The sequence below is a fragment of the Pocillopora verrucosa genome, chromosome 12 (genome assembly GCF_036669915.1).
Source record: "Pocillopora verrucosa isolate sample1 chromosome 12, ASM3666991v2, whole genome shotgun sequence".
In the NCBI taxonomy this organism is placed as follows: domain Eukaryota; kingdom Metazoa; phylum Cnidaria; class Anthozoa; order Scleractinia; family Pocilloporidae; genus Pocillopora; species Pocillopora verrucosa.
In genome coordinates this window covers 8955730-8979165 of record NC_089323.1, presented here as the reverse complement: position 1 = coordinate 8979165, position 23436 = coordinate 8955730, and the positions used below count along the sequence as shown (strand labels likewise).

At 37.9% G+C, this 23436-nt stretch overlaps 2 protein-coding genes across 5 annotated transcripts in view; both read right to left on the bottom strand.

Moving 5' to 3' along the window:
- Positions 1-8197, bottom strand: part of LOC131783153 (cartilage matrix protein-like) — an 8215-nt gene extending 18 nt beyond the window's left edge. The window contains exons 1-5 of one of the 3 annotated variants that reach the window (XM_066159816.1): positions 7841-8197; positions 3360-4407; positions 2673-2771; positions 1217-1555; positions 1-343 (exon numbers count right to left, since the gene is read on the bottom strand). The exon at positions 1-343 is cut by the window's left edge and continues 18 nt beyond it. In XM_066159816.1, coding sequence (XP_066015913.1) covers positions 93-343; positions 1217-1555; positions 2673-2730 — 648 coding nt within the window. In that variant the 5' untranslated portion in view covers positions 2731-2771; positions 3360-4407; positions 7841-8197 and the 3' untranslated portion in view covers positions 1-92. Of the gene's footprint in view, positions 344-1216; positions 1556-2672; positions 2772-3359; positions 5415-7840 lie in introns of those variants that run through there. The other 2 variants (XM_066159815.1, XM_059099889.2) reach the window with 2 other exon arrangements.
- Positions 8198-10990: 2793 nt separating this feature from the next.
- On the bottom strand, positions 10991-23060 carry LOC131783147 (cartilage matrix protein-like). Of its 2 annotated transcripts, XM_059099885.2 has the most exons (3): positions 14113-14173; positions 12711-13049; positions 10991-11627 (listed from the first exon to the last, which is right to left on the bottom strand). In XM_059099885.2, the coding sequence occupies exons 1-3, from the start codon at positions 14171-14173 to the stop codon at positions 11353-11355; spliced, it is 675 nt and encodes a 224-aa protein (XP_058955868.2). In that variant the 3' UTR covers positions 10991-11352. The 2 variants fall into 2 exon arrangements, 1 of the variants encoding a protein (XP_058955868.2); XR_010715880.1 differs by lacking the exons at positions 10991-11627; positions 14113-14173 and adding an exon at positions 22826-23060 and having other exon boundaries at positions 12925-13049.
- Between the last annotated feature and the right edge of the window lie 376 nt (positions 23061-23436).

Here is a 23436-nt window from a genome sequence, read left to right as displayed (position 1 = left end):
TATTCCAATAATTTGCAAACAATAATGGCCACCATGCATGGCTTTTTTATGCCGATTCAGTAGTGGAAATATGTGTCACATAATTGATTTTTCTATTTGCAAATGTTTTTAACAATATGATCAATTATATGATTAAGAGATTTATCATTGTTTAGCCTAAAAAAGTGGTTTTCAACAGGTTTGCTGGATAGGTTTGTCAACTCTTCTTTCCCAATTCTTTGGGTAATTCCGATCGCAAACACTTCGATTCTTCTCTTTTTCAGAGCATCTGCTCCTATTTTTACAACTTCGGGTCCGATGAAACTGAATCCATCTGTGAGAATAACAGCAACTTTCCTTACATCTATAAAAAATAAAACAAGAATAAAAGCACAGCTAAAATAAAGTTTTTATTCCTAGCGAGTTTTCCTAGTGAAACCAAGTGAAACCAGAACCACTGAATTTGATGTAAGCTTTTAGGAATTTGAATAGTACCATGGATAGGTAAAAAGCATATTTTGTCACCAATATGGATTTCAGCCATGGCTCAGGAGAGGATATAATATTTATTCGCGTATCTTTCCAAATCTTTACCCAAGGAAACGTGAAATCATGAAAAAAATGCAGAACCTTTTAAAAGTACCTTAGTTGTAGCGGCAATTTTTGTCACTTAATGTAAGTTTTAGAGTAAAAATGATAATATAGTCGAACCTGTATTAAGTGGCACCGTATAAAGCTGACAGTTTTCAAAGTCTTGACATATTTCCCCTCAGTTACTGTAATTTTCACCTCTATTAGCGGTCGTATGCACCCTTTACTGAGTCATGGAATCATTTCAGTAACCATTATAGTTATTTATTGAGAAGGCAATGATTTGCATATCAAGAGAATAATCAAATTTTTTATAAGCACGCCGAAAAGCTGAAGGTATATTCTAGTCGTGCCAGGAGCGGGGATGTCCTCTTTTGCAAGTTTCCCGAATAAACCTTTTATGTGCTTTTTCTCTACACAAAAAGGCGCTTTTACGTTTAGTCTTATCTCGTCGACGATGAAAGCAACATTAACCAATTGGCCAACGAGAATTTTAAAACCAATGAATTTTAAAACAAAGACAAAGAATAACTATTGATCTTAACGACGAAATAAACTAACCCTAAATTTATTTGAAATAAAAACAAAACGGCATCGTCGTGTCCTACGGAAAGACGAGTAAAACATTTTATTATGGGTGACTTACCAGACTCCTCGATTCTTGAGCCATGCTTTTGAACAAACAGTTGATTGTTTAATACACTTAGAGCCTTCCTTGTTTTTGTGGAAGATCCTTCAAAGAACATATTGTTCACTTTTTGCTCAAGCCCTTCTTCCTCCTGGTCGTCCTCGAACGTGGAATATATCTTCACCGACTCCGAGTACGCCACAAATGATACACGAACGTTGTCTCTGGAGATTCTGAATCGTCTTAGAAGTGTTTTGGCGAATTTCTTTGCAAGGCTTATGTTTTCATCATTAATACTCCCTGAAACGTCCAAAACGACCGCCAGGTCAATTTTTCGGTCGCATTTCTCTATTTTTCCTATTCAAAAGTAAAGACATAGTAATTTAACAAAAACAGCAATTAAACAGTAACCGACAATGTAGAAGTCATTTATCTTCGCGAGGCAAAGTATTATTTAGCAGATCACTTCCTTAATAAATTATACAACACTAAGTTTAATGTCCATGAAATATTATCGCTTCGGTGTGGAACCTGAAGATAAGGAAACTCCTCGTTGGCTATGCTGTATCCACAGCGCACTCGCGAACAGATTAATTCTTTATATTGACATATCTCAGCTTATTCAAAATCCGTGTGAGAAACAGTTACTTAAATAAAAAAAATTTCTTCTTCAGGGTTAGATTAAAATATTGCAATACGAAAAGTGTAAAGTATAGCTTGGCTATGCTGCAAAATTTCTTTTTTTTCTTTTTTTTTATTATAGACAATTACATCTAAATATTGCGTGATCCGGGAAGGTCACATTTCTTCTTATCCTTTCTTGATTTTAAACACTCTTCCATAAATCAACTATTGTGCTATCGTGGCTGTCAATTCTGTGCTTCAATAAGTTTTTTTTTATTTTTACAGCGGGTAGTGTATTTTTAAACAAAGGATAACCAGTAAGTCGCAGAATCAGTGTGGACACCCACGCTAAATATCTGAACGACTCTTACTTCATACATCCTCTATGGGAGGTAATACGGTCACCAAAACTGACTAAAAACTTATATGATATTTTACCTGTTCTATTAAGCAATTTTACAATTCAGTTGTAGATGAAAAACAAGTTTAGGAACTCAAGATTGACGATATGTCTAATATTAGCATTACATAGTTGGTAAGGGTAGCAAAGTGTGGGGGATTACTAACAGCGACGAAAATTAAAAATTGCTTCCTTTCGTTATCCAGTTTTCACTACAAAAGGTATCGCTTGTGCGAGAAATATTTTTAATTTCTAGTTAAACTTATTTTATTTCTGTTCTTCAGTTTGTCTCACTCATAGCGCCCTAGCCTTTTTCTCAGTAGATTTATTGTTAGGTACAAATAAAAAGAAGAACTATGTCTTTGAGTCGAATTGGAAAGGGAGAAGTATTCTAAATCTCAATTGTTCACCTTTGCTTATCACTTACAATATATTGTAGCCATCGCTTACCTTGGGCACAGTGAGTCACAAGAACAAAGATGACAAAGAAGAAAAGATGCATCTTCATTTACACATCGACAAGTTGGTTGACTTGTAACTGATCTCTGCCTATCAGTAAATAGAATTTAGCACCTGATTAAATTTTAATAGCTCCCAAGATGTTACTCTCGGGTTCAAACCATTGGATATCTATAAGATTTTTCCGACAGAAAAAAAATTCCCTACACAACTATCCTATCAATTAACTCAGATAAAGTTGTGGTTATTCATCGTGGTGAATAACAATAAAAGCTAAGTTTTTCGTTTGTCTCACGATGTAGTCACGTGTGATGTAGAACGCCGCGTTTCGACTGCATACTGCTAGTCTTCAAGCGATGAGGTCGACTGGTCATGCGTGATTTTATAAAGCATGATGCTCTGCTGTGATTAGTTGTTTTTCAATAGCTCTGATTGGTGCATTTCGATCCTTGCTGTTACACTCAGTGATTTGCTCCCTCGGGGGTCCGCTGTCGCACGGTTCACCCACACACAACCCATAATTCCTCCAATGGTTCTGACGAAGGGCTAACGCTCGAATAGTCAGCTTTTTTTTATCCTTAACGGTGGCTAATTTACGTTTTCAACTCAGTTGTTAGCACTAAATTACCTGATATACTCTCCCACCGACGCAGTACCACAGTTCCTTTAGAAACTTACCCCCTTTATTCTCCTGTTGTTGTGTTTTTTGATCGTGGGCATCCACGCTTCTGGAATTTCTATTCCTCTATCCCTGTTGATGTTGTCAGGGTGAAGTCTTATATGAATTGCCTCTTTGACCCTGCCCTTGTAGCAATAAGGGTCACGATCAATAAACTTTACTTCGTTCCAGAGTAGCTTGTGTCCGGTGTTGTGGGCATGCTCTTAAACGGCGTAGGTCTCGGCATCCTGTTTAGCCGGGTCGACAGCGTCTTTTGGTCGTATTAGCTGAGATCTTAGCATAGTCTCCGACTTGAAAATAACGCGTACGCCTTGTTGTTGTAGGCAACGGCGAAGCTGTTCGGACAGACCTTTGACATAAGGTAAAACCGCAGTACCTTTGAACTCGTTGGCGGGTTCGGCACTGCTGTTTGGTTTTCCGGTCATGGTAATTTTCTGCAAGAAAGAAAAAGGATAACCTAGAACAGAAGACAGATGCTTTTTGTCCTTGGAGATAACAGAGGGTTTTGTTACGAGACGTTTGGCGCGCTCGTAAAGGGACTTAACAATACCGCGTTTTACTGATTGAGGGTGGTGTGGATCATACGCTAGGTATTGATCGGTGTGTGTGTGTGGGCTTCCTGTATACGCTGATGGTGAGGCAGCCGTCAGGTTCTCTTGAAACTGCGGTTTCTAGGAAGGCGAATTTTTTGTCTTTCTCTGTCTCCATGGTGAAGCGGATGGAAGGCTGCTGGTTGTTAAGATGCTATAAGAAGTCATCCACGTTTTCGTGATCCAGGATTGTAAAGGTATCGTCCACGCAGCGTTTCCAGATCTTAGGCTCGTCGGATGATGCTGTTATCGCCTTTAATACAGTTTCTTACTTACCCCCTTTATTCAAATAAGTTGACTTCACTTTGCAAGGTAACTATCACAAGGGAGCCGTGCCCGCTATTGCCACTGCGGATTATGTTGTGCATCACGCCATGGTCACGTGTGCTTGCGTGTGAGTAAAACAAGTCGGCTCTCTCAATGACCACGCAAATTGGCTCAATCATGACTTTTTTCGCTTCAAAACCGAAAAAAGGAAAACGTAGTGGACGATATGTTTCCATGAAACACTTCAGAATATGAAAGAATAGTGTTTTAGTATCATTAGAGGTGTTAGGTGTGCTAGAAGGAGATGAGATGACTAATTTAAAAATCTAAAATACTTAGAAAACGCGTCGTCACCCCAATTTTTTAAGGGCTTAAAGTTAAAAAACTGTTCAGCCAATAGCTCGGTTGTGCAAATGAGAGTGACCAGGGTTAAAAATGGCCTTAATCCAATTATTTTAACAGTAGTAAATTACATTAAGTTGTACTGAGTATCGTATTTGGTTTTATTGTCCAAGAAATGAATATTTGGCCGAGAAGCGAAACTTTGAGGGAAAGAAAAGGAAATTATCAATGGACATGCCAGCCGCCTGATGGGCTTCATTTTTTTTATGACCCTTCCAGTAATTTTCGTATTACGCTTTGAGAGCAATTTTTTTTTACTCTTTTGTACTTTTCGGCGCATTATTTGACACCAGCTTTTTAATTTGACTATCACCACCACCATCACTATCACTATCACTTAAAAGAGATTTCGTTTTTCTTTCATGTAAAGTAATAAAAAAGGAAAAGTAAAACTCTTGGGCTAGCATTTTTTCAGCTGCCTTTGTTTCCTTTCGACGGAAATAATCGGAGGACAAATGTAACCCTCCACGGTGTTTCAGGGAATAAGGTGAACGCGCTCATACTGCACGTTATAACTTGCTCGCACGCTAATGACATGACACACTTATTTAGTTTTGGTAGCCATTGTTCATATCATAACTAACACGGTAGAGCTTTGTTTTTATGTCACGCTAGATTTTTTTCTTTCTTTTTTTTAAGACGCTAAGTTCCTTTGTTTCCTTAACACGCTAGCTGATCTTGTACAACCCAGCTAACTTTGTTCACTGTAAATCATGGCTCTTTCCCTCAGGATTTTCACAAGGAATTCATTGAGCACGACGTGTTTCACAAGGTCCATAGGATCTCAGTTTGAACACCTGAATTACTTTTTAAAACTTAATTCTTACCTTGTAAAATACATATATGTTATTTGCCGGCTGGGAGGTCCGTATGGTGAAAAACTGTGACCGAGGTCTTGAAAATACTTTCAATAAAATAGCATTTTCAAGACCGAGGTCACAGTTTTTCACCATATGGACCGACCCTTAGCCGGTAAATAACATATATGTATTTCACAAGGTAAGAATTAAGTTTTAAAAAAGTAATTCAGGTGTTCAAACTGAGCTCCTATGGACCTTGTGAAACACGTTTGTTTTTAAACTTGACGAAATTCTTTCCGAAAGAACCCGAATGATTTAAGGCTGTAAATACGGCAAGATCTTCCATAAACTGAACAATTTTTGAGTGAGTAAATGGTAGTTAAAATAGAGGTGATGCAAATTAAAGAGAGATGCCTCAGCGAAACATTTTCATACAAACTTTGAAACATTATTTTTACAAGTATCTGTTACAATCTGACACCTGTCAATTAGAGAGCGCGCAAGAAAAAAAAAGCGTAGGAACATTTGAAAAACATCAGAACTAGTTTGGCAAGGTCTGTCACGACGATGTTTTCTTCAAAATCAGTCAATGATCTAACGGAAAGTATTATTCACTCTCATCGACCATTCATTCATGTACGAAGATTTACCTCTTTTCATTAAGTAAACGGCGAGGAAAGTAATTGTGAGTAAATTCAATTTTTTTACTGTGAAGTTGTGAGAGTTTGCTCGTTTGTTTGCTGCAATGGCGAGTGTGACTCTGGTCTTTCCTTCACAAAAACTAAATTCGAACGGCACACTCCAACGAGACAGAAGGGAATTTTATGCGGCCTTTTCTCAAAAAATTCCTTCAATTTCTGTTGTGCAATTTACGGTACAAATGTCTAAATTGAACAGAATTGGAAAGACTCACCTCGAGAAAATTCAGATATTAAATGAATGAAAGTTCCATCGTTCAGTTTAACTGTAACCAAATACTTCACGTTTCAACTTTCTGGGTACTTACTCAAAACAACGTAATGACACTACTGTTTATTCAAATTCATTCTGAAACCAATATTTTTCTGTCAACCAAAGTGATTTGATAGAGAGAAAAGAGAGGATTCATAAGTTATTTATCGGCTTGAGGTAGTGACCGATGTGTTTGCTTAAAAATACTGCCCAGCGGGCAAAACGAGGTATATTTATGAAAAAATGACAACGAAATTTGGGATGTACTCGGCGACTCAAGAAAGCGTTACTGTGGCCCGTGGGCAGAGATAGGAAAATACTGACCGGGTAAAGAACCAATCAGATTGCAGGATTCGTTACCGTGCCCTCTAAAAAAACAATAAAAATCCTTATCGCCTCACGTAGTTGATAAGCCCAGTGCAGAATCTTTGTGAATCCTCAAGCAACAAATTTCCGGCTCCATGTCTACTGATCGACGCGGTCGCTGTTCGTCACTGTGTGCAAATCGGCATTTTAAAATCAAATAACCGCTAGTTAGCCGGCGCAAAACGAAGTCTTCCGAGCGAAGCCACGCATTATTTACTGTACACAGATCTTGGCATCTTACGGACCCTGCACTGCCGATTTAAAGAGCGAAAACGCTGCCACTCCACCACACGGACTGTCGTACCTGTCGGTTTACAAATCTAACAATATAAATAAATAATGCCTCGGAGACTAGCAGAACAGACAAACACGGTGAAAACACAGTTTACCCTCAATGAAGTCTACAATTGCTTTGCATCATAATAGTTAACTCTTATTATTCTAAAAAGCTTGTGCTTGCTACCTTCAAAAGTTCATGTACGATTTCAAGAGCAGAGGACTTTGCTCGTTCGGTCCGTGTTTTGCAAGCTGTTTTAAGAGAATGAGGAAGTAAAAAATGAAGGAAAAAACTCAAACACAGTTTGAAATGATGGACAAAAAGTCGAGATATTTTCCTTTATGTTTGGCGATTTAGCGACCGAAGTTAGTAACTGAAGTTGCACTGGATAATGAGTATCGTATCGGCCGGGCGTATCGGTGAGCTAAAAGAGCCTTACAGCTCAGGACGTACTTCTTATATAAATCGAAAGAACTTTTAACTGTAAGAGGCGTGTTATAAAATTGGCTCGGTCACCATGTTATATCGTGCAAAGTTGCAAGCAAACACGTTCCTTTGTTTCTACCGTTCGAAGCAAGACAATGGCTGCAAAGTTAAGGAGGCAAGTAACTAACACGCATCTAACGTGTTAAAAGCTAGTTGTTTTGTTTTAGCATGCAAGCGTGTGCGTGCGTTCACCTTATTCCCTGAAATCCTGTGGAAGGTCAAAAATATCGACGTACAAAGGGGTTATTGTCTTAATAAAATCAGACACAGTAATTTTCTGGAAGCGTGTACTAAAAATGCCCTCGTCTGAAATGTATTAGAAGAGTGTCCAGATCACTCACCTCCGTTCTCAAACTCTTACAATTTCGGTACGATCTGCCCCAGTTGAAGAAACTTTAAACCTTTTTGGTGCCCTAAGTGTCTTAAAATGGCTTATGTTGGTCAGCTAAAGCTTCTCCTGCAGCCACAACAAGGGTTGTTTTATCAATTGCCCACGTCTGTTCGATCTCTTCGAAAGCCGACCTTCTAATTGAAGGCTATTTGAAGTCATAAAAGTGTGAATCCACGTTGCCAAACGACTTCCAAAAGTCCAAAAAAATTTTTTTCCTATGGGTCTTGTTCCCAGTAGAGACGTTGACTCAAAAACTAAAATTATAAGATCTGAGAACATATTAAAGAACTCTTCGGGAGTTACTACATCACGGGCGATGAGTAGGGGATGAAGAAAAGACCGAAATACGAGTGGCCAGCGGGGAAACAAATTTAGTACTTCATATAGAGACATATAAGTTATAGTTGCGGAAAACAATAGTATTGTAAAGCCGAAATGTCAACAGTATACTTCGCTAAATAAAATGTTAAGCAATTTTTCAAAAGTGTTGATGGCACAAATATCTTTTACTGCTGTAATAAACAATAGAGGCATCGGAAAAGGTATCGGTGGCATCCAGAAAGGCACCAAGAAGAATTATATTTACGTTTTGTAACTTGCTGCGTGACGAAAAAATAAAACCAAAACCGTGGTCCCCAAATGAATTCTCCCACCTTGCCCCAAAAAATTTTCAAATTTTCCGCAACTTCACCTTTTCCTATTCGTAGGTCCGGCCAAGCCTTTATGGTCATTGGCTCCCGTATAGCCACTAACTATGGCTTATAAATACAGGTGTTTAGTGTTAAATTGTAAAACTCCCCGAAGAAGTCTACGACAGTTAAACGAAACGCGTCGGAGAATAAAGAAATTTTACAACTACCGTTCGTAGAGTGCTACCCACCAGTTTAGTTTTAAAGATTTTTTTTTTAAATTTGGTGCGATAGCTGTGGTCAGTTTTTTCATGCAGGCTGTCTGGATGTACCTTTCGTAGAGACGTGGGGGGGGGGGGGGGGAACAGAGACACCAACACAACATTTCACCTGCCGTTCGCTTCGAAAATTAAGTTTTTATCCCGAGTTCATTTGTTAAATAAAATAGGAAAAAAAAAAACACTTCGAACGGAAAACAGAATTATTTTAACGCCTAGTTCTTCTGAAAAAAGCTCTCCTAAACGAGTGGCCCTGATTATAAATATTTAAGCATGGTAAACACATTAGCCTTAACTTGGCTGTTTCTCGAAGCTCAGTGTTTTACTACATGCCTTTTTCACGTGAAATGAGGCCATTGATTATATATATATATATATATATATATATATACATATATATAAAATAATAAACACTTAAAGAACTACAGCTGATGGAAATTTAAAATTTCTTATCTAAAGGCTGTAGAAACAAACTTATTAATGACTCTAAAAATATAGAAATCTACAACGAAATTTTTTTAGAGTTGGTTAGCTTTTCATTTTTCCGTAATCGAAAGTAGAGATTGCAAAATTCAAGTGAAAAGCAAACCGACTGTGATTTACGCCTTAAACAAGTCAAGATACTTTTTTCCGTCATACAACAAGTTACATATCGTGAATATCATTCTTCTTGATGCCTTTCCCGGTGTCACTGATGCCTTTCCAGATGCCTCCGTTGGTTAATATAGCAATAAAAATATTGTTCCAGTCAAAGCGTTTGGAAAATTGCTTAACTTTTGAATAAGCGAAGTATAACCTGGTGACATTTTGGCTTTACAATAGATTGTTTTTTGCAAGTTATAAAACGTAAATATAATTCTCCTTGGTGCCTTTTTGAATGCCACCGATTCCTTTCCCGATACCTCCATTGTTTAATACAGCAGTAAAATATATATGTGCTATCTACACTTTTGAAAAATTGCTTCACATTTTATTTAGCGAAGTATACTGTTAACATTTTGGCTTTACAACACTATTTTTTTCTGCAACTACAACTGATATGTCTCCATATGAAGTATTAAATTTGTTTCTCCGCTGACCACTCCTATTTCGGTCATTTCTTCATCCCCGCTCGTCGCCCGTGATGTAGTAATTCCCAAACTCCTTCGATCGCCATTTTGTAAAAACATAATAACCTAGCCTGTTATGGACAATACCGCTACAGGGCAGCTACTGAAGGCTCAAAGATTGACGTAGATTGCAGCATTGGCCCGAAAATAATATGACTTGAAAAACAAAATAGTAAGCTTTTTACTTGGACAAGATTTTAACAGCTTCTCAAGCAATATCTCGGAAAGAAAATAATAAAGAAGTTATCAGCGCTGCAAAATGTCTGATACACCTCCATTTGATTAATTTTTAAAATGGAAGTTGGGGATTGAAAGTCCCTCTTTAGCCTATGCTGCTAAGACAGTGACAAGGAATATCATCTTAGCTGTGGACGTACCCTACCCTTTGCTGAAATTGTGGCATGATTTTATCAAGACACAGAAAAATGATAGAAATCACACCTATGGCAATGGAGAACCATCTTGTTCAACCCCATCAAATTTGCACATGCATGAGTCAAACATGAAATTATCTTATACTTATGTTGATCTGTTTGATTACTCTGTTCCGGGAAATGCATTTGCAATTAGCAGTAATGAAAAAATTAGACTAGAAGTTAATGAATCTTTAAGAAAAATTTGTGGAAAAGTACAAAGTGAATATGCAAAGGCCAAAGGGACAAGGAGGAAAGAGGAACTCAACTCAAAAAAGAAGATGTTTGATTTTAGTGGGATGCGCAGACGCAGTGAGGTGAAACGCAGCTCGTGTTGCGTCCGCGACATCAGCCGCTGACTGACCTCGATTTCTAGCCATGAGTCGTCTCGAGACGACTTTAACGTCTTAGACAACTTTAACGTCTCTAGCATAAAAACGGCCAATTATTACGAAGTGAAGGAGAGGGAATCTGCAAACTTTACATTTTGAAAACCTGGGACAAGATAATTCAAAGGCTCTGAGCGATGCTTGAGTCTGAAATGTGGTTACAAAAACAGGTTACGAAATTCTCTAAACAGTGCAGTAGTTTCTGTATTTCACAACTTACACTGAGTTATGGAAAAAGCAGGAAAATAAAACCTTAATCAGATTTTCAAGATGTCATGATAATTTACGTTTCAAGTGGCAAGCACAGACATTTTCATAATTAAATAAATGGTTAGTGACTTCTTAAATTTGGTTTTCGACTGAAAAAGGTATTCTTTGAAAAATTCTGTCGTGTACTTTCAGAGTTACCACGATTAAATAATGGTTTTGAAAATAATTGCAAGATTGATACGATGAACCAAAAATAGAACAACCTTTAGCAGAAAGGGAACCTTCTACCAGATAATAAGTTTTGAGGAAGTGGAGACACAAAGTGCTATGGGCTCTCTGAACTTCAAACGGGAGACTTGATTTGTTGTGATTGTGCGTAAATTAACAAACAGTTTTGCAAGTAGTCTGATTCACGATGCAAACTTTCTTTCCTATCAAATTTGAGGGAAGTAGTTTCCCTCTTTGCAGATTTCTTGGACAATGTTATCAGTTATTCTTTCGATTGAGTCCTTATCAGTTAGCCTTAAGAAATGTTTTTGGACAGGTTTGCTGGATAAGTTTATCAACTCGTCGTCCCCCATTCTTTTGGTAATTCCGATTGCGAACACTTCGATTCCTCTTTTTTTCAGTTCATCGGCCCTCAGTTTTACAATTCCGGGTCCGATGAAACTAAATCCATCCGTGACGACAACAGCAACTTTTCTAACATCTGTAAAGAACAGAAGACGGAAAGAAAGACAAGTCTATTGAAATATTTCTAACCAGAACATTGTTGGCAAAGATAACCGACTGAGAAAACCTTATTGTAAACTAATCTTTGGGCGAAAGGTTCGTCCAAATCTCTAGAGTTCAAATTCAGTAGAGACTTCTCTCCCCATATCGTCTCCGAGCTGACAAAACCTTAAACTCGCCCTAGTCTCTCTGGAGACTCTGCGACAAACATCAGCTTCGCTTAATGGTCACCATTGAAGTGATGGAATTGCATGCAACCTGCACAATTATTGACCTCAAAATAATGAATACAGTCTTCCGCAGTCCTACCAAGGAGGAGTGGATTACTAACACTTTAAATGAATATATGAGGAATCTTTATAGTAATGAATACTACTTAATCATTAGGGAAAATAAAGCCTGAAAAAAAAAAACCAAAAACAAAAAAAACAAAACAAAAAAACCGGCCCGCACGGGAGTTCAACCCCTGATCTTTGCGACACCAGTGCAGCGCTCTGCCAACTGAGCTGACAAGCTAGCTGGGAGCTGATCATTTTTTTGGTTCGTAATAAAACCGTGAAGCAATAAATAATCCGCATTTCACGCTAATGATTTTCACATATTCATAGTCAATTATTAACATTGTAGTTTGTATTGTGACGATGACTAAAATCAGTAGTAAACCAAACGTTTGAAAAGGTTTACAAATGAATATCTTATAAAACGTAAAGGCCAAATATTCATATCTATTGAAATGTAAACAACTCACGTTATTTATCATGATTTTGTGAGCCTTACGAACTTTTGCTATTTCCGAAACATCTTTCAACCTATTTTCTACAAAAGAAAAAGGAAAGCTACATAAACTAGCATTTAAGTATCATAACAGAACGATAATCTTTTTTAGAACGGTTCGACCGTCGCTATGACGTTTCATCATGTTACTTGCCAAAATTGTATTTGTTCTTGTATTAATACTTCTTCCCTATTCTACAGTGCCGTGGGCGAAGTCAAGTCGATTTCTTTATCTTTTCTTTTGTCTATGACCTGCAATGACATGTTATTTCCTTAGAGGACTTACCAGGCTCCTTGATTCTTGACCCAGATTCTTGCACAAACAGACGACTGTTTAATATTGTTAAGCATTTCGATGTCGCCGTGGAAGATCCTTCAAAGAAGACATTGTTCACTTTTCGCTCAAGCCCTTCTTCCTCCTGGTCGTCCTCGAACGCGGAATAGATCTTCACCGACTCCGAGTACGCCACAAGTGACACACGAACGTTGTCTCTGGAGATTCTGAATCGTCTTAGAAGTGTTTTGGCAAATTTCTTTGCGAGGCTTAAGTTTTCTTCTTTTATACTCCCTGAAACGTCCAAAACGACCGCCAGGTCAATTTTTCGGTCGCATTTCTCTATTTTACCTATTCAAAAGTAAAGACATAGTAATTTAACAAAAGCATCAAACAAAACAGTAATTGACTGTTAGAAGTAATTTCTCACTGAGAGCAAAGCATTATTTAGCAATTACTGCTAAGGCTAAGGTTAATGTCCGTGAATGTGTGAAACATGTAAATAAGGATTCTCCTCTTTGACTATTTACCATCCTGTATCCAACGCGCGCTCGCGAACAGATTAATTCTTAACATTGGCATATCTCAGCTTATTAAAAATCCGTGTGAGAAACACCTACTTTAATAAAAAAAAATGGCTTCTTCTGGATTAGATTCAAATATTTCAATACAAAAATACTTCGATTGCGTAATTCGGGAAGGTCACATTTCTTCTGATCCTTTCGTGATTTTACACACTCTTCCACAAATCAATTCTTGTGCTATGGTGGCTGTTAAGTCTGTGCTTCAATACGTTTTTCCATTTTTTGCAGCGGGTAGTGTATTTTTAAACAAAGGATAACCAGTATGTTTAAGAATCAGTGTGGACACCCACTCCAAATATCTGAATGACTCTTACTTCATACGTACACATCCTCTATAGAAGGTAATACGATCACCAAAACTGACTAGAAACTTATACGATTTTTATACCTGTTCTATTGAGCAATTTTACAGTTCAGTTGTAGATGAAAAACAAGTTTAGGAACTCAAGATTGACGATATGTCTAATATTAGCGTTACATAGTTGGTAAGGGTAGAAAAGTGTGGGGGATTATTGTTAGCGACGAAATTAAAAATTGCTTCCTTTCGTTATCCAGTTTTCACTACAAAAGGTATCACTTTTGCGAGAAATATTTTTCGTTTCTATTGAAACCTATTTTATTTCAGTTCCTCAGTTTGTCTAACTCATAGCGCCCTAGCCTTTTTTCTTAGTAGATTTATTGTTAGGTACAAATAAAAGGAAGCACTATGTCTTTAAGTCGACCTATGATTCTACACCACAAAGGGTTAAAAATTGGAAAGGGAGAAGTATCCTAAATTTCAATTATTCACCTTTGCGTATCACTTACAATATATTGTAGGCATCGCATACCTTGTGCACAGTGAGTCACGGCAAGAAGAAAAATGAAAAAGAAAAAAACATACATCTTCATTTAAACCTTCTCATCGACAGTTGGTTGAATTGTATCTGATCTCTGCGTATCAGTAAATAATATTTATCACCTGATTAAATTTTAATAGCTCACAAGATGTTACTCCCGGGTTTAAACCATTAGATATCCATAAGATTTTTCCGAAAGAAAAAAAAATCCCTTCACAACTATCCTATCAACTAACTCAAATAATTTGGTTTTATCAGCTGAGTTGATAATGTAAATTGTACACCGTAAAGAGTTTCAACGCTTGAAATGTCAGCTTTGAAACTATTTACGGTGGGCAATTTACATTATTAACTCAGTTGATAAAACCAAATTATCTTGTTGTACTCCTCTAACGACGCAGTAACGCAGTTTCTTTTGAAACTTACCCCCTTTATTCAAATAATTTGACTTCACTTTGCAAGATAACTATCACAAGGGAGCCGTGCCCGCTTTGCCAGTGCGGATTATGCTATGCATCACGCCATGGTCACGTGTGCTTGGGTGAGTGAAACAAGTCGGCTCTCTCAATGACCATGCAAGAGACCAACATTTCCTACATTTATAGTTATCCGTGTCCTATGGAAGGACTATTTATCCCTACATGTTGCGAGTCAAATTGGCTCAATCATGACTTTTTTCGCTTCAAAACCGAAAAAAAGGAAAACGTAGTGGACGATATGTTTCCATGGAAAACTTCAGAAAATGGAAGAAAAGTGTTTTAGCAACAGTGGAGGTGTTTGTGTGCTAGAACGAGATGTGATGACTAATTTAAAAATCTGAAATACTTAGAGAACGCGTCGTGACCCCAATTTTTTAAGGACTTAAAACAAAAGAAAAGATTGAAAAGCCCAATTTTTCATTTAGTTAAAAAACTGTTAAGTTAATCCAATTATTTTAACAATAGTAAATTACATTAAGTTGTTCTGAGTATCATATTTGGCTTTTATTGTCCGAGAAATGAATATCTAGCCGAGAAGCGAAGCTTTGAGGGAAAGTAAAGGAAATTATCAGTGGACATACCAACCGCGTGATGGGCTTCATTACTTCCAGTAATTTTCGTATTACGCGTTGACAGCAATTTCTTTTTTAATCTTTTGTACTTTTCGGAGTGTTATTTGGGACCAGCTTTTTAATTTGACCATCACCATCACCATCACCATCACCATCACTATCACTGAAAAAAGAGTTCGTTTTTCTTTCATGTAAAGTAATAAAAATGAAAAAGTAAAACTCTTGAGCTGGTATTTTTCCCGCTGACTTTGTTTCTTTTCGACGGAAATAATCGGAGGACAAATATCGACATACAATGGGGTTATTGCCTGTCTGGTGATTTTGCACTCCTTGACAAAACGTAGCAAATAGAATTGCGCCAAAATTATTGGGTGTGTTATAATCTACTGTAAACGTAACTAGAGTTCACGAGAGTTCACATGTGTGGGCTTATTACTGCGATCAGTCTGAATTTGAATTGAAATAAATATAGCGAATAGCAATCAAAAGCGGTAGCTTATATTCTTCAGTGCGGAGCTTTTCTCGATAATTAAGCTGCCAAGTTGTCAATAATGGGGGCAGGATGACAAATTTCCCTTGTTTTTTAGCTGCTATCAGCAGCATGTTTATATCAGTGAGTATTCAAATTTTTGTCGTGACATTTCAATGAGGCATCAAATGATAAACTAGGTGATGTGTAATACCAAGCAGGGTCTAAGCCACAATTCTCAAGACAAGCACTTCTGAACTCTTCGAAACATCTGCAAGCAAGAAAACGCTGTCTTGAGATAAAGATCACGGTGATCACCCATAGTGTTCAATTTGAACTCTTTCCAGGCCTTCTGCGCGTGCTCATAATCTTCCTCTAAAATTCCACAATCAGTCAGCTGAGTGTAGCATTTTTCAGTTGATGGCAAACTTATTTATTGAACTTTTCAGTGCTGCTCATGTAATCGTATGGGTACACACCCTTTCTTGAGACCAACTCGATTTTGTCCTTGAATACTTTCTCGGTTCTGTTCAGTTTCTCAAAACTCAGGTTTGAAACTAATTTATCAAGGGAAGAAGCCATGAACTTGAAGCTGTCGATAAAGCGAAGCTAATTCTTCACTTTGACTTCTTTTTCTTCTTCATTTCTAATATTCGCAGCTACAACATCTTTGCTGAAGCTGATGTACTTCTCCTTATTATTGGGAATGCATTTGATGTTTCCTTCGCTTTTGCCGAGATTCTTAACGAATAGATGAGAATTATAGTTTGCTGAATTGTGGAATATCACAGGAGAAAACTTTGGCTTATTGAATTGTAGGCTGCATATGCAGTGACTGCTCTATGATACTTCCCTAAAAGTCAGCATAAACCACAAAGGGTACTCTTATTGAGCGGTGGTAACTTTTGAATTTGAGAAGTGATTTAGACATCTGAGGAAATACTCTTTCGCTTCCTTAGGCTTTAAGGTTTAACTCGAGAGGAACCTGCTCATGTTGCTCATCAGGCAGTAGTGCTTCTTTTCTTTATCTGCTATAAGAAGAAGATTTATGACGTGCTTCCTATTTTCCTCTTGGCTGATCTTTAATGGATAAAAATTAAGCCTTCGGCCGGACCTCAAAGAGACTCGTTCATAACCAAGCCGCGTAGCGACCCACCGAAGGCTAGCACATTTACTGCAATGTCTTCATTCCGCTCTTCAATTTTTGCTTATCTTGTCAAGCTCGACAGGGAAGACAATGTCGCTCTAGTGTATCTTCTCAGATTTTGCTTTGAGAATCTTTGTTATTCTTTGGTGTTAGAGACTACAGGGTTGATTGCTCTTGTTACTTCACACTCGAAGCATTCTTCATCTCCATTCACCATGTTTACTACTACTTTCTCACTTTTAATGAATTCTGGGAGTTTGATGTAAGAGCTGTCGTTCAACGGTCTGAATTCGGTAAGATGGATGTCAAGAGATATCACTCTTTGAAATCTCCAATTGCTTCCTTTTTAATTAGGCTTTTGACTTCTTTCGTCAAATGTTTGCACGAGTCTATCGAATGCTTGTGATCCATCTGTTGCGCGAAGAATTTCGATCACTTCGGTGTGGAAAAATGCATCTTGAAGCTGGACTGATCCATCTTCATTTTCCGTTATCATCCCACACAAGAGTATCTTGACCTTCATTTGACGATTTTCTCTCATTATCATCAAGACCTCTGCTTTGACTTTTTCCATGAACTCTCTCCATCCAAAACCTTCAATTCCTTCAATTCTAAGTTGCCTTGCCCTGGCTGACTCGTGAATTGCAAATTGGCTTATAACTTTTAACAAATTCATTCCATTCACCTCCGCAGGCTACTTCCTCTGAAGTAGGCCTTCTCAATTCATGCATCTCCTCGATTTCTCTGATTTTATTCCGTCTTTGTTGTTCAAGCTCCGAGGGGGTAAGCCCCATAGGTCCGGGCCTTTGGCCAAACCTTTGAAAGGGCCCTAAGGGGCCAAGCCGCGGAGTGGTAGACTCATCAACTCAAGGCCTGACATATCTTGTTGGTGTCAATAGTGGAGCATCAATTTCTGTAACTAGATGTCAAGAATAACAGAAATCAACTTAATCAAATCCTGTTTTCGTAGTCTTGAATATCTTTTGAGTCCGAGGCGTTTGGCTTGAGGTTTTAATTGTGGAACCTTTTTTTGTTTTCCATTTTTTACATTGCATAAAAACAAAATTTCTTAAAAAATCGTACATGTTGTTAGTATGGAAACAAATTTAATTCCAATACTCACAAAATAATTCAATTTAATGATAGGCCTTTTGTCAAGAGGAGATCGGATAAGAAAAAACTTCTGGGTGAGATAAATTAAAAAATAAACGACAAAAAAAATTTATTAATGAGGAAAGGTGCCGTAAAATCTTTGAGAATATTTTCAATGAAAAAATTTCCTGATGTCAGGCCATCCTGGCTTTGGAATCATTAAACAGGATTTTTGCTTGAATTAGATGGTTTTTGTGATACACTGAATTAACTTTCGAATTGGACGGTATTCAACATCATGAATATCCAAACCCATATCATCAAACATACAGGCAATTCGAAAGCCAGAGAAGGAGAGACGAGAGAAAGAATTATGAGTGGAAAACGGTGTTACTCTTATAAGAATAAAGTATGACGTTCAGAATCTTGAAGAATGCAAAAGCCATGAACTGAAAAAAGAAAAAAATTCATTTGAGCCTCTTTTTTGGCGCGTCACAAATCTTTCAAATTTATTTTTTTCAAACAGTTTGTGGCAACAAACAAGTTTGAGCCTATAAGCGGGTAGGTTTGTAGTAAATTTCTATATTGTTTCGAGAGAGATGATCGAACATTTGGCTTTATAAATGAGGAGTTATCTCATTAATAGGTCACGCTTTCAAGCTCTGTGTTGGTGATCTTGAGCTGAGCATCTGAGAGGATGAAGACGTGACATTTTATATTCCCTGAATCCAATGCGAGCTGAACTAACTCCTTCTTTGGTATTCACCAATCTTAATCCACTTCCATGAAGCTCATTGTCTCCCATACTCCTGAGATCAATGAAAAGAGCGAATCTGTCTCCAGCATAGACGTCTGTTGCATTAATCGCGCTGTTTGCCTCTCTAAATCTTCTGAAGACCTCTTACCACATATCTCTTGTCTCCATTCCTTAGCTGTTAACCTTATTTGGGATTCCATTGACAATCACCTTCACTTTAGTGATGACGGGATTAAATGTCTTCTCACTGTCTCTCGCACCAGCGACATATGGCTCGTAAAAAAGAAGTCCCTTCATTGACCTCCTTGGAACATTGATGCTCTTATTGATGATTGTGTCTGATCCTTTATCTACTGAGATTGTCTTGAGATGAGTGACGTGCTCGTACATGAATCCTTTTCCATTTTTGTACTTAGACATGGCCTCATCTGCAAGTTCTTCACTTTGAATGACTTCATACTTAAGCTGGATGTTAGTCAATTCATAGGTGTCTCGTGAGATCTTATCGCAACATTGCCTGCAGGTGCAAGCCTGAGCTCGTAAAGAAGCTCATCAGGAAGAGCTCTTGGGGATGAGACTCCATGATCCTTCAGAATCTCATAATCCAATGGAATCCTATATTTGTTCCCATAAACTTCATTGAGCTTATTCTCTTTATCAACACCTGAAGTCCTCTTATCCCCAGTCTTGCATCTTATCTTCTAAAGGTCTCCAGATTGAATACCTTCTCTAAACACGCTCGCCCTCTCATTATCAGTCAAGAAGAGGTCCTCATATAGCTTGAATAGGCCATACCATCAGTGTTCTGCGCGATTTCTCCTGCGAATTTCACAGTCAACCTGTCAACACGAGCTCTTGTGACATTGTTCACGGTATAATTGTTTGCGCGACCACTAACTGCCAAGTCAAAGATGAGTGAAAGAGATCCTGGCACAAGGACAACTCCGTCATCACGCTTTGGACCTGGGACTCTGAGAACTTCACATGGAGATGCCCTATTAGGGTTAAATGTGAATCGCGCGGTCTTCTTTTGGAACACAATGACGATGACGATGATGATGAAATTGAAGGAAATAACAACACCATTTATACCTGATTATAATTCAATTTCATCGGAGACTGCTGAAACATCTTTCAAATGAGAAGGCATGGGACTCCCATACCAGAAATTATCCCGAGGCAAAAGCTTCGCAACTCGAGGTTTCTTCTAGTAAAACAGGAAGGTTGCAGGTAAAGATTTTTGGCCAGGACAAAAGTGTAGTGAAGAAAGGGGTACGAATAAGCAAAGGTTGAATCGATCACTCCCAAAACAAATCAAAACTTTACTCGGCCCGGAGCGAGAGGTTTTGATTGCTGAGAAAGATAAAACAATTGAAGAAGAACAGAAGCCTATTCAGGAGGATCGGGGAATTGCTGATGATGAGAATGAAAATCGAGCAAGAGAGAGGATATTAGAAAACAAGAGCGGATTGATGCTCTTGAGGATGAGAGAGAAGAACTTGAAGAAAGCACGTCACTAAGAGAGAAACAAATTCAAGAAATACGGTTTTATAGTCTCAGCTGTTGCACTCGCAGTCGGAACAACGATTGGGGTGATTGTGAGCGCATTGACAAGAGGCCTGAAGTCTGTTGCAAAAGGTGTTGGGGTTGGTTTTAAGACTCTTGGAAGTAAGATCTCGGATATTCTCCCAAGTCTCATAGGCTCAATAACCGGCTTCATTTCCAAGACTGCAGGATCAGTGATCAACTTTCTCGGTCAAAATGTATGGCCTCCAATAACGGGAGTCACCATATTCATGGTTGAGCGATTCAATCAAGAACGCTGATACCAGTCCAGTTGAAATCAATCTGACCTCTACCATATCATCGGATAACTCGTAAACATAATTAACGAAATGAGATTTAAATTTAACAAGAGGCCATACGGGTTTTCTCTGTTTATATCGAGACAAAAATTCAGAAGACATAAAAGCGTCTTTATAATTTTTGTCTAGATTTTGTATCCCCCCACGTGTCATCAACAGTTTATATGCTTAAGTCGCATGACGAGTCGTTTCAATTTAACCAATCAGCAAGTGGAAGATGCACCTTTTGGTTCTGTAACAACAGAGAATATTTATCTTTCAGTTTTGTAACGACAGAGAATATTTATCTTTCAAAACAAATAACAAGAGGTTTCCGCAATTTATAAACCGTTTGAAGGGATTTATCGAAAGAACTATTGATCATTACCTCGACGCGAAAGATTTCATAATGGCAGACGCTGAGGATTTTTAAAATAGATTAGCGTTTCAAAATAAATAAAAACCCGCACGTGAGACAAATAAAGTAGGTGAATCTAATTTACGCAGAAAGTTATATTTTTCACTTAAAAAAGTGATTACGTCGTTTCATATAAATGTTCATGTGCTTTCTAAGCCAAAATATAGAAGAAAAATCCGTGAAGTCGTTTTTGAGACAGTTGAAGCTTTGAAAGAAGCAAATTTTTGATCGAAAATGAAACTCTTATAAACCACGATCCATATGCCTTATTCAAGGATCAACCTTTTCTTATGCATCAGATAAGTTTTCAACGGTGAGCGATTTTGTGAAAATTAATGTTAAAAAGTTTCCATAACAACTCTGACGTTGTTGCGCAGGTCTTTTAAAAACAAAATAAATTTTTTTTTAAAAACGTTTCATCGAAAAAGCGCGCGCCTGTGAATAATCGATTAATATCAATAAATGTGGCATATTTTTCCCTGAAATTTCTATCGGTCTTTCTTCAAACTTGTCCCTGAAAGTTTGAAATAACTTAGCGTGTCTTAAAGAGGCTTCTAATAAAAAGCAGGTACCTGTTCTCACGCCAGTCTTCTTTCACAGTGATTAGATAAGTCTGTTTTAACAGAAGAATAAAGCAAGGCACATCACGACTTCTTTGCGAGAAGGTACAACGTTGATACTTGAAAATATTCACACAAACAATTAACACCCCGATGGCGCGACAAGAGAATCGTTCACAACCCTCTTCAGAAGCCATGAGTGAGACATTGTGAATATCACTCACCTGTGAATTTTCAAGTGGCCTTGAAATCAAGATTGTCTCCAAAATGTGCAAGAAATGTTTTTTTTTTAAATTAAGGCTGATTTCAAGGTTGACTTGAAATCAGGGTTAAATTTATGAGTTGCCCTAAAATCAAGGTTTTTTTCAAATGTGTCAAAATCCCTCTTTTTATATCTATTGGAAGCGTAAAGTCTTTGAATCGACCTGTTCTACACCATAAAGGGCTAAAAGATGCAAAGAGGGAGTAAGTATCGAAGATCTCGCTTATTCGATTGTGCTTATCATTTACAATGTATTGTAGATATCGCTTTCTCTGGGCACAGTGAACCACAATAACAAAGACGACAAACAAAGAAAAATTCATCCCATTTACGCCTTTGTAACTGATCTCCGCGTATCAATAAATAAAATTTACCACCTGATTAAATTTTCATAGCTCCCAAGAGAGCGAGGCAGTGACTGTAGGAGACTCTGTTTTGACTTCCTTTGTTTCCGTCGATGGTCTCGCATGACCTTCGCTGGTCTCATTGACGGACGGTTGTTTAATATTTTCCAAACGGTACCCCATCACACTTTCACTCTTTTATTTTATTTTATTTTTTTATATATACACAAGATATTTCTTTGATCTGCAGATAACAGATGTTATTTTCTCTGAACTAAATAAAATTTGACTTAATTATATCACGCTGGAAATAAGACAGAAATGAAGAAACAACACATCTCAAGAGAACACAAAGATAATCGCTTGCACATATAAAGACACTAAAAGATACACAAGAAACGAAAAAAAAGGAAATGAAAGACCTAGAGTTTTATAGGTAAACGAAATATATCGTAAACTGGTACAATTTGTTTCAATTTTTCTTAATTTGAATCTGTAACTTACCATTTTTGCTTTAAGAACAATTGACCAATTTGTATTCGTTTACAGCATAGTTAGTAGAGTCTCCTCTACTAACTATGTTTATAGTCAGTACCGATGTGGATCACGATGTTTTGACCATTCCTTCATGTATATCAGTATTCACTAGTATGTACTCGTCTGTCACTTGTATGCACTCGTATGCCACTAGTAGTACTCGTACGTCGCTTTAGTCACGATAGTTCTCTCTAGACGGTAAGGTTGACTGGATACCCGTTACCTTATAAAGGTGATGCTGAGATAGCCAAAGAAAGGACTGAACTTCGGTGTAGCTCTTAAGAACACATTCCTGCCACAGAGATCATCGCCAAAGCTTAATCAGCGTCCAGAACACTCGACTCCGAACTAGCGAACACTTTTAGTAAAGCGGTTAACAATATACTTCAACAGGCAAACTATTAGTCGCAGAGCAGGCGTAATTTATGCCAGCGAACGCTAAGTATTTCCTTAGTGAATATCATGGCCGCCATCTTTTAATTTAATAACAGCGAAAGCCTGGGGAGAGAAAGAGATTTGTACCAAGGGGAGGTCGACGGTCAAAAATAATGAGAGGGGTAGGAGTGGGGGAGTGAAGTCTTCCCCTTTCCCCACCCTCTTACCCACTGCCTCTATCTCCAAATTAAACATGGCCGATTGAACAAACGATCGTGTACTTCTTAATGTGAACTCGCCCTTTATAAGACGCCTGTAGGTTAGCAAACTTTTAGAGCGTAACGCCAAGAAGCTTAAACGACTGAGAGCCTGTTCACATGGAGGTGGCGAACCCCTGGTAGGTGAGGTAACCCGCCCAGGTGGGGTAACACTCCTGTTCATATAATCTCTTATTTCATC

What these genes read in the sequence shown, in the direction of transcription:
- LOC131783147 (XM_059099885.2), bottom strand. Translation starts at nt 14,173, where the DNA reads ATGAAGATGTATGTTTTTTTCTTTTTCATTTTTCTTCTTGCCGTGACT. An exon ending in CGTGACTCACTGTGCACAAG is followed by an intron (nt 13,050 to 14,112) that starts GTATGCGATGCC and finishes ACTTTTGAATAG; the next exon opens with GTAAAATAGAGAAATGCGAC. An exon ending in GTCAAGAATCAAGGAGCCTG is followed by an intron (nt 11,628 to 12,710) that starts GTAAGTCCTCTA and finishes TGTTCTTTACAG; the next exon opens with ATGTTAGAAAAGTTGCTGTT.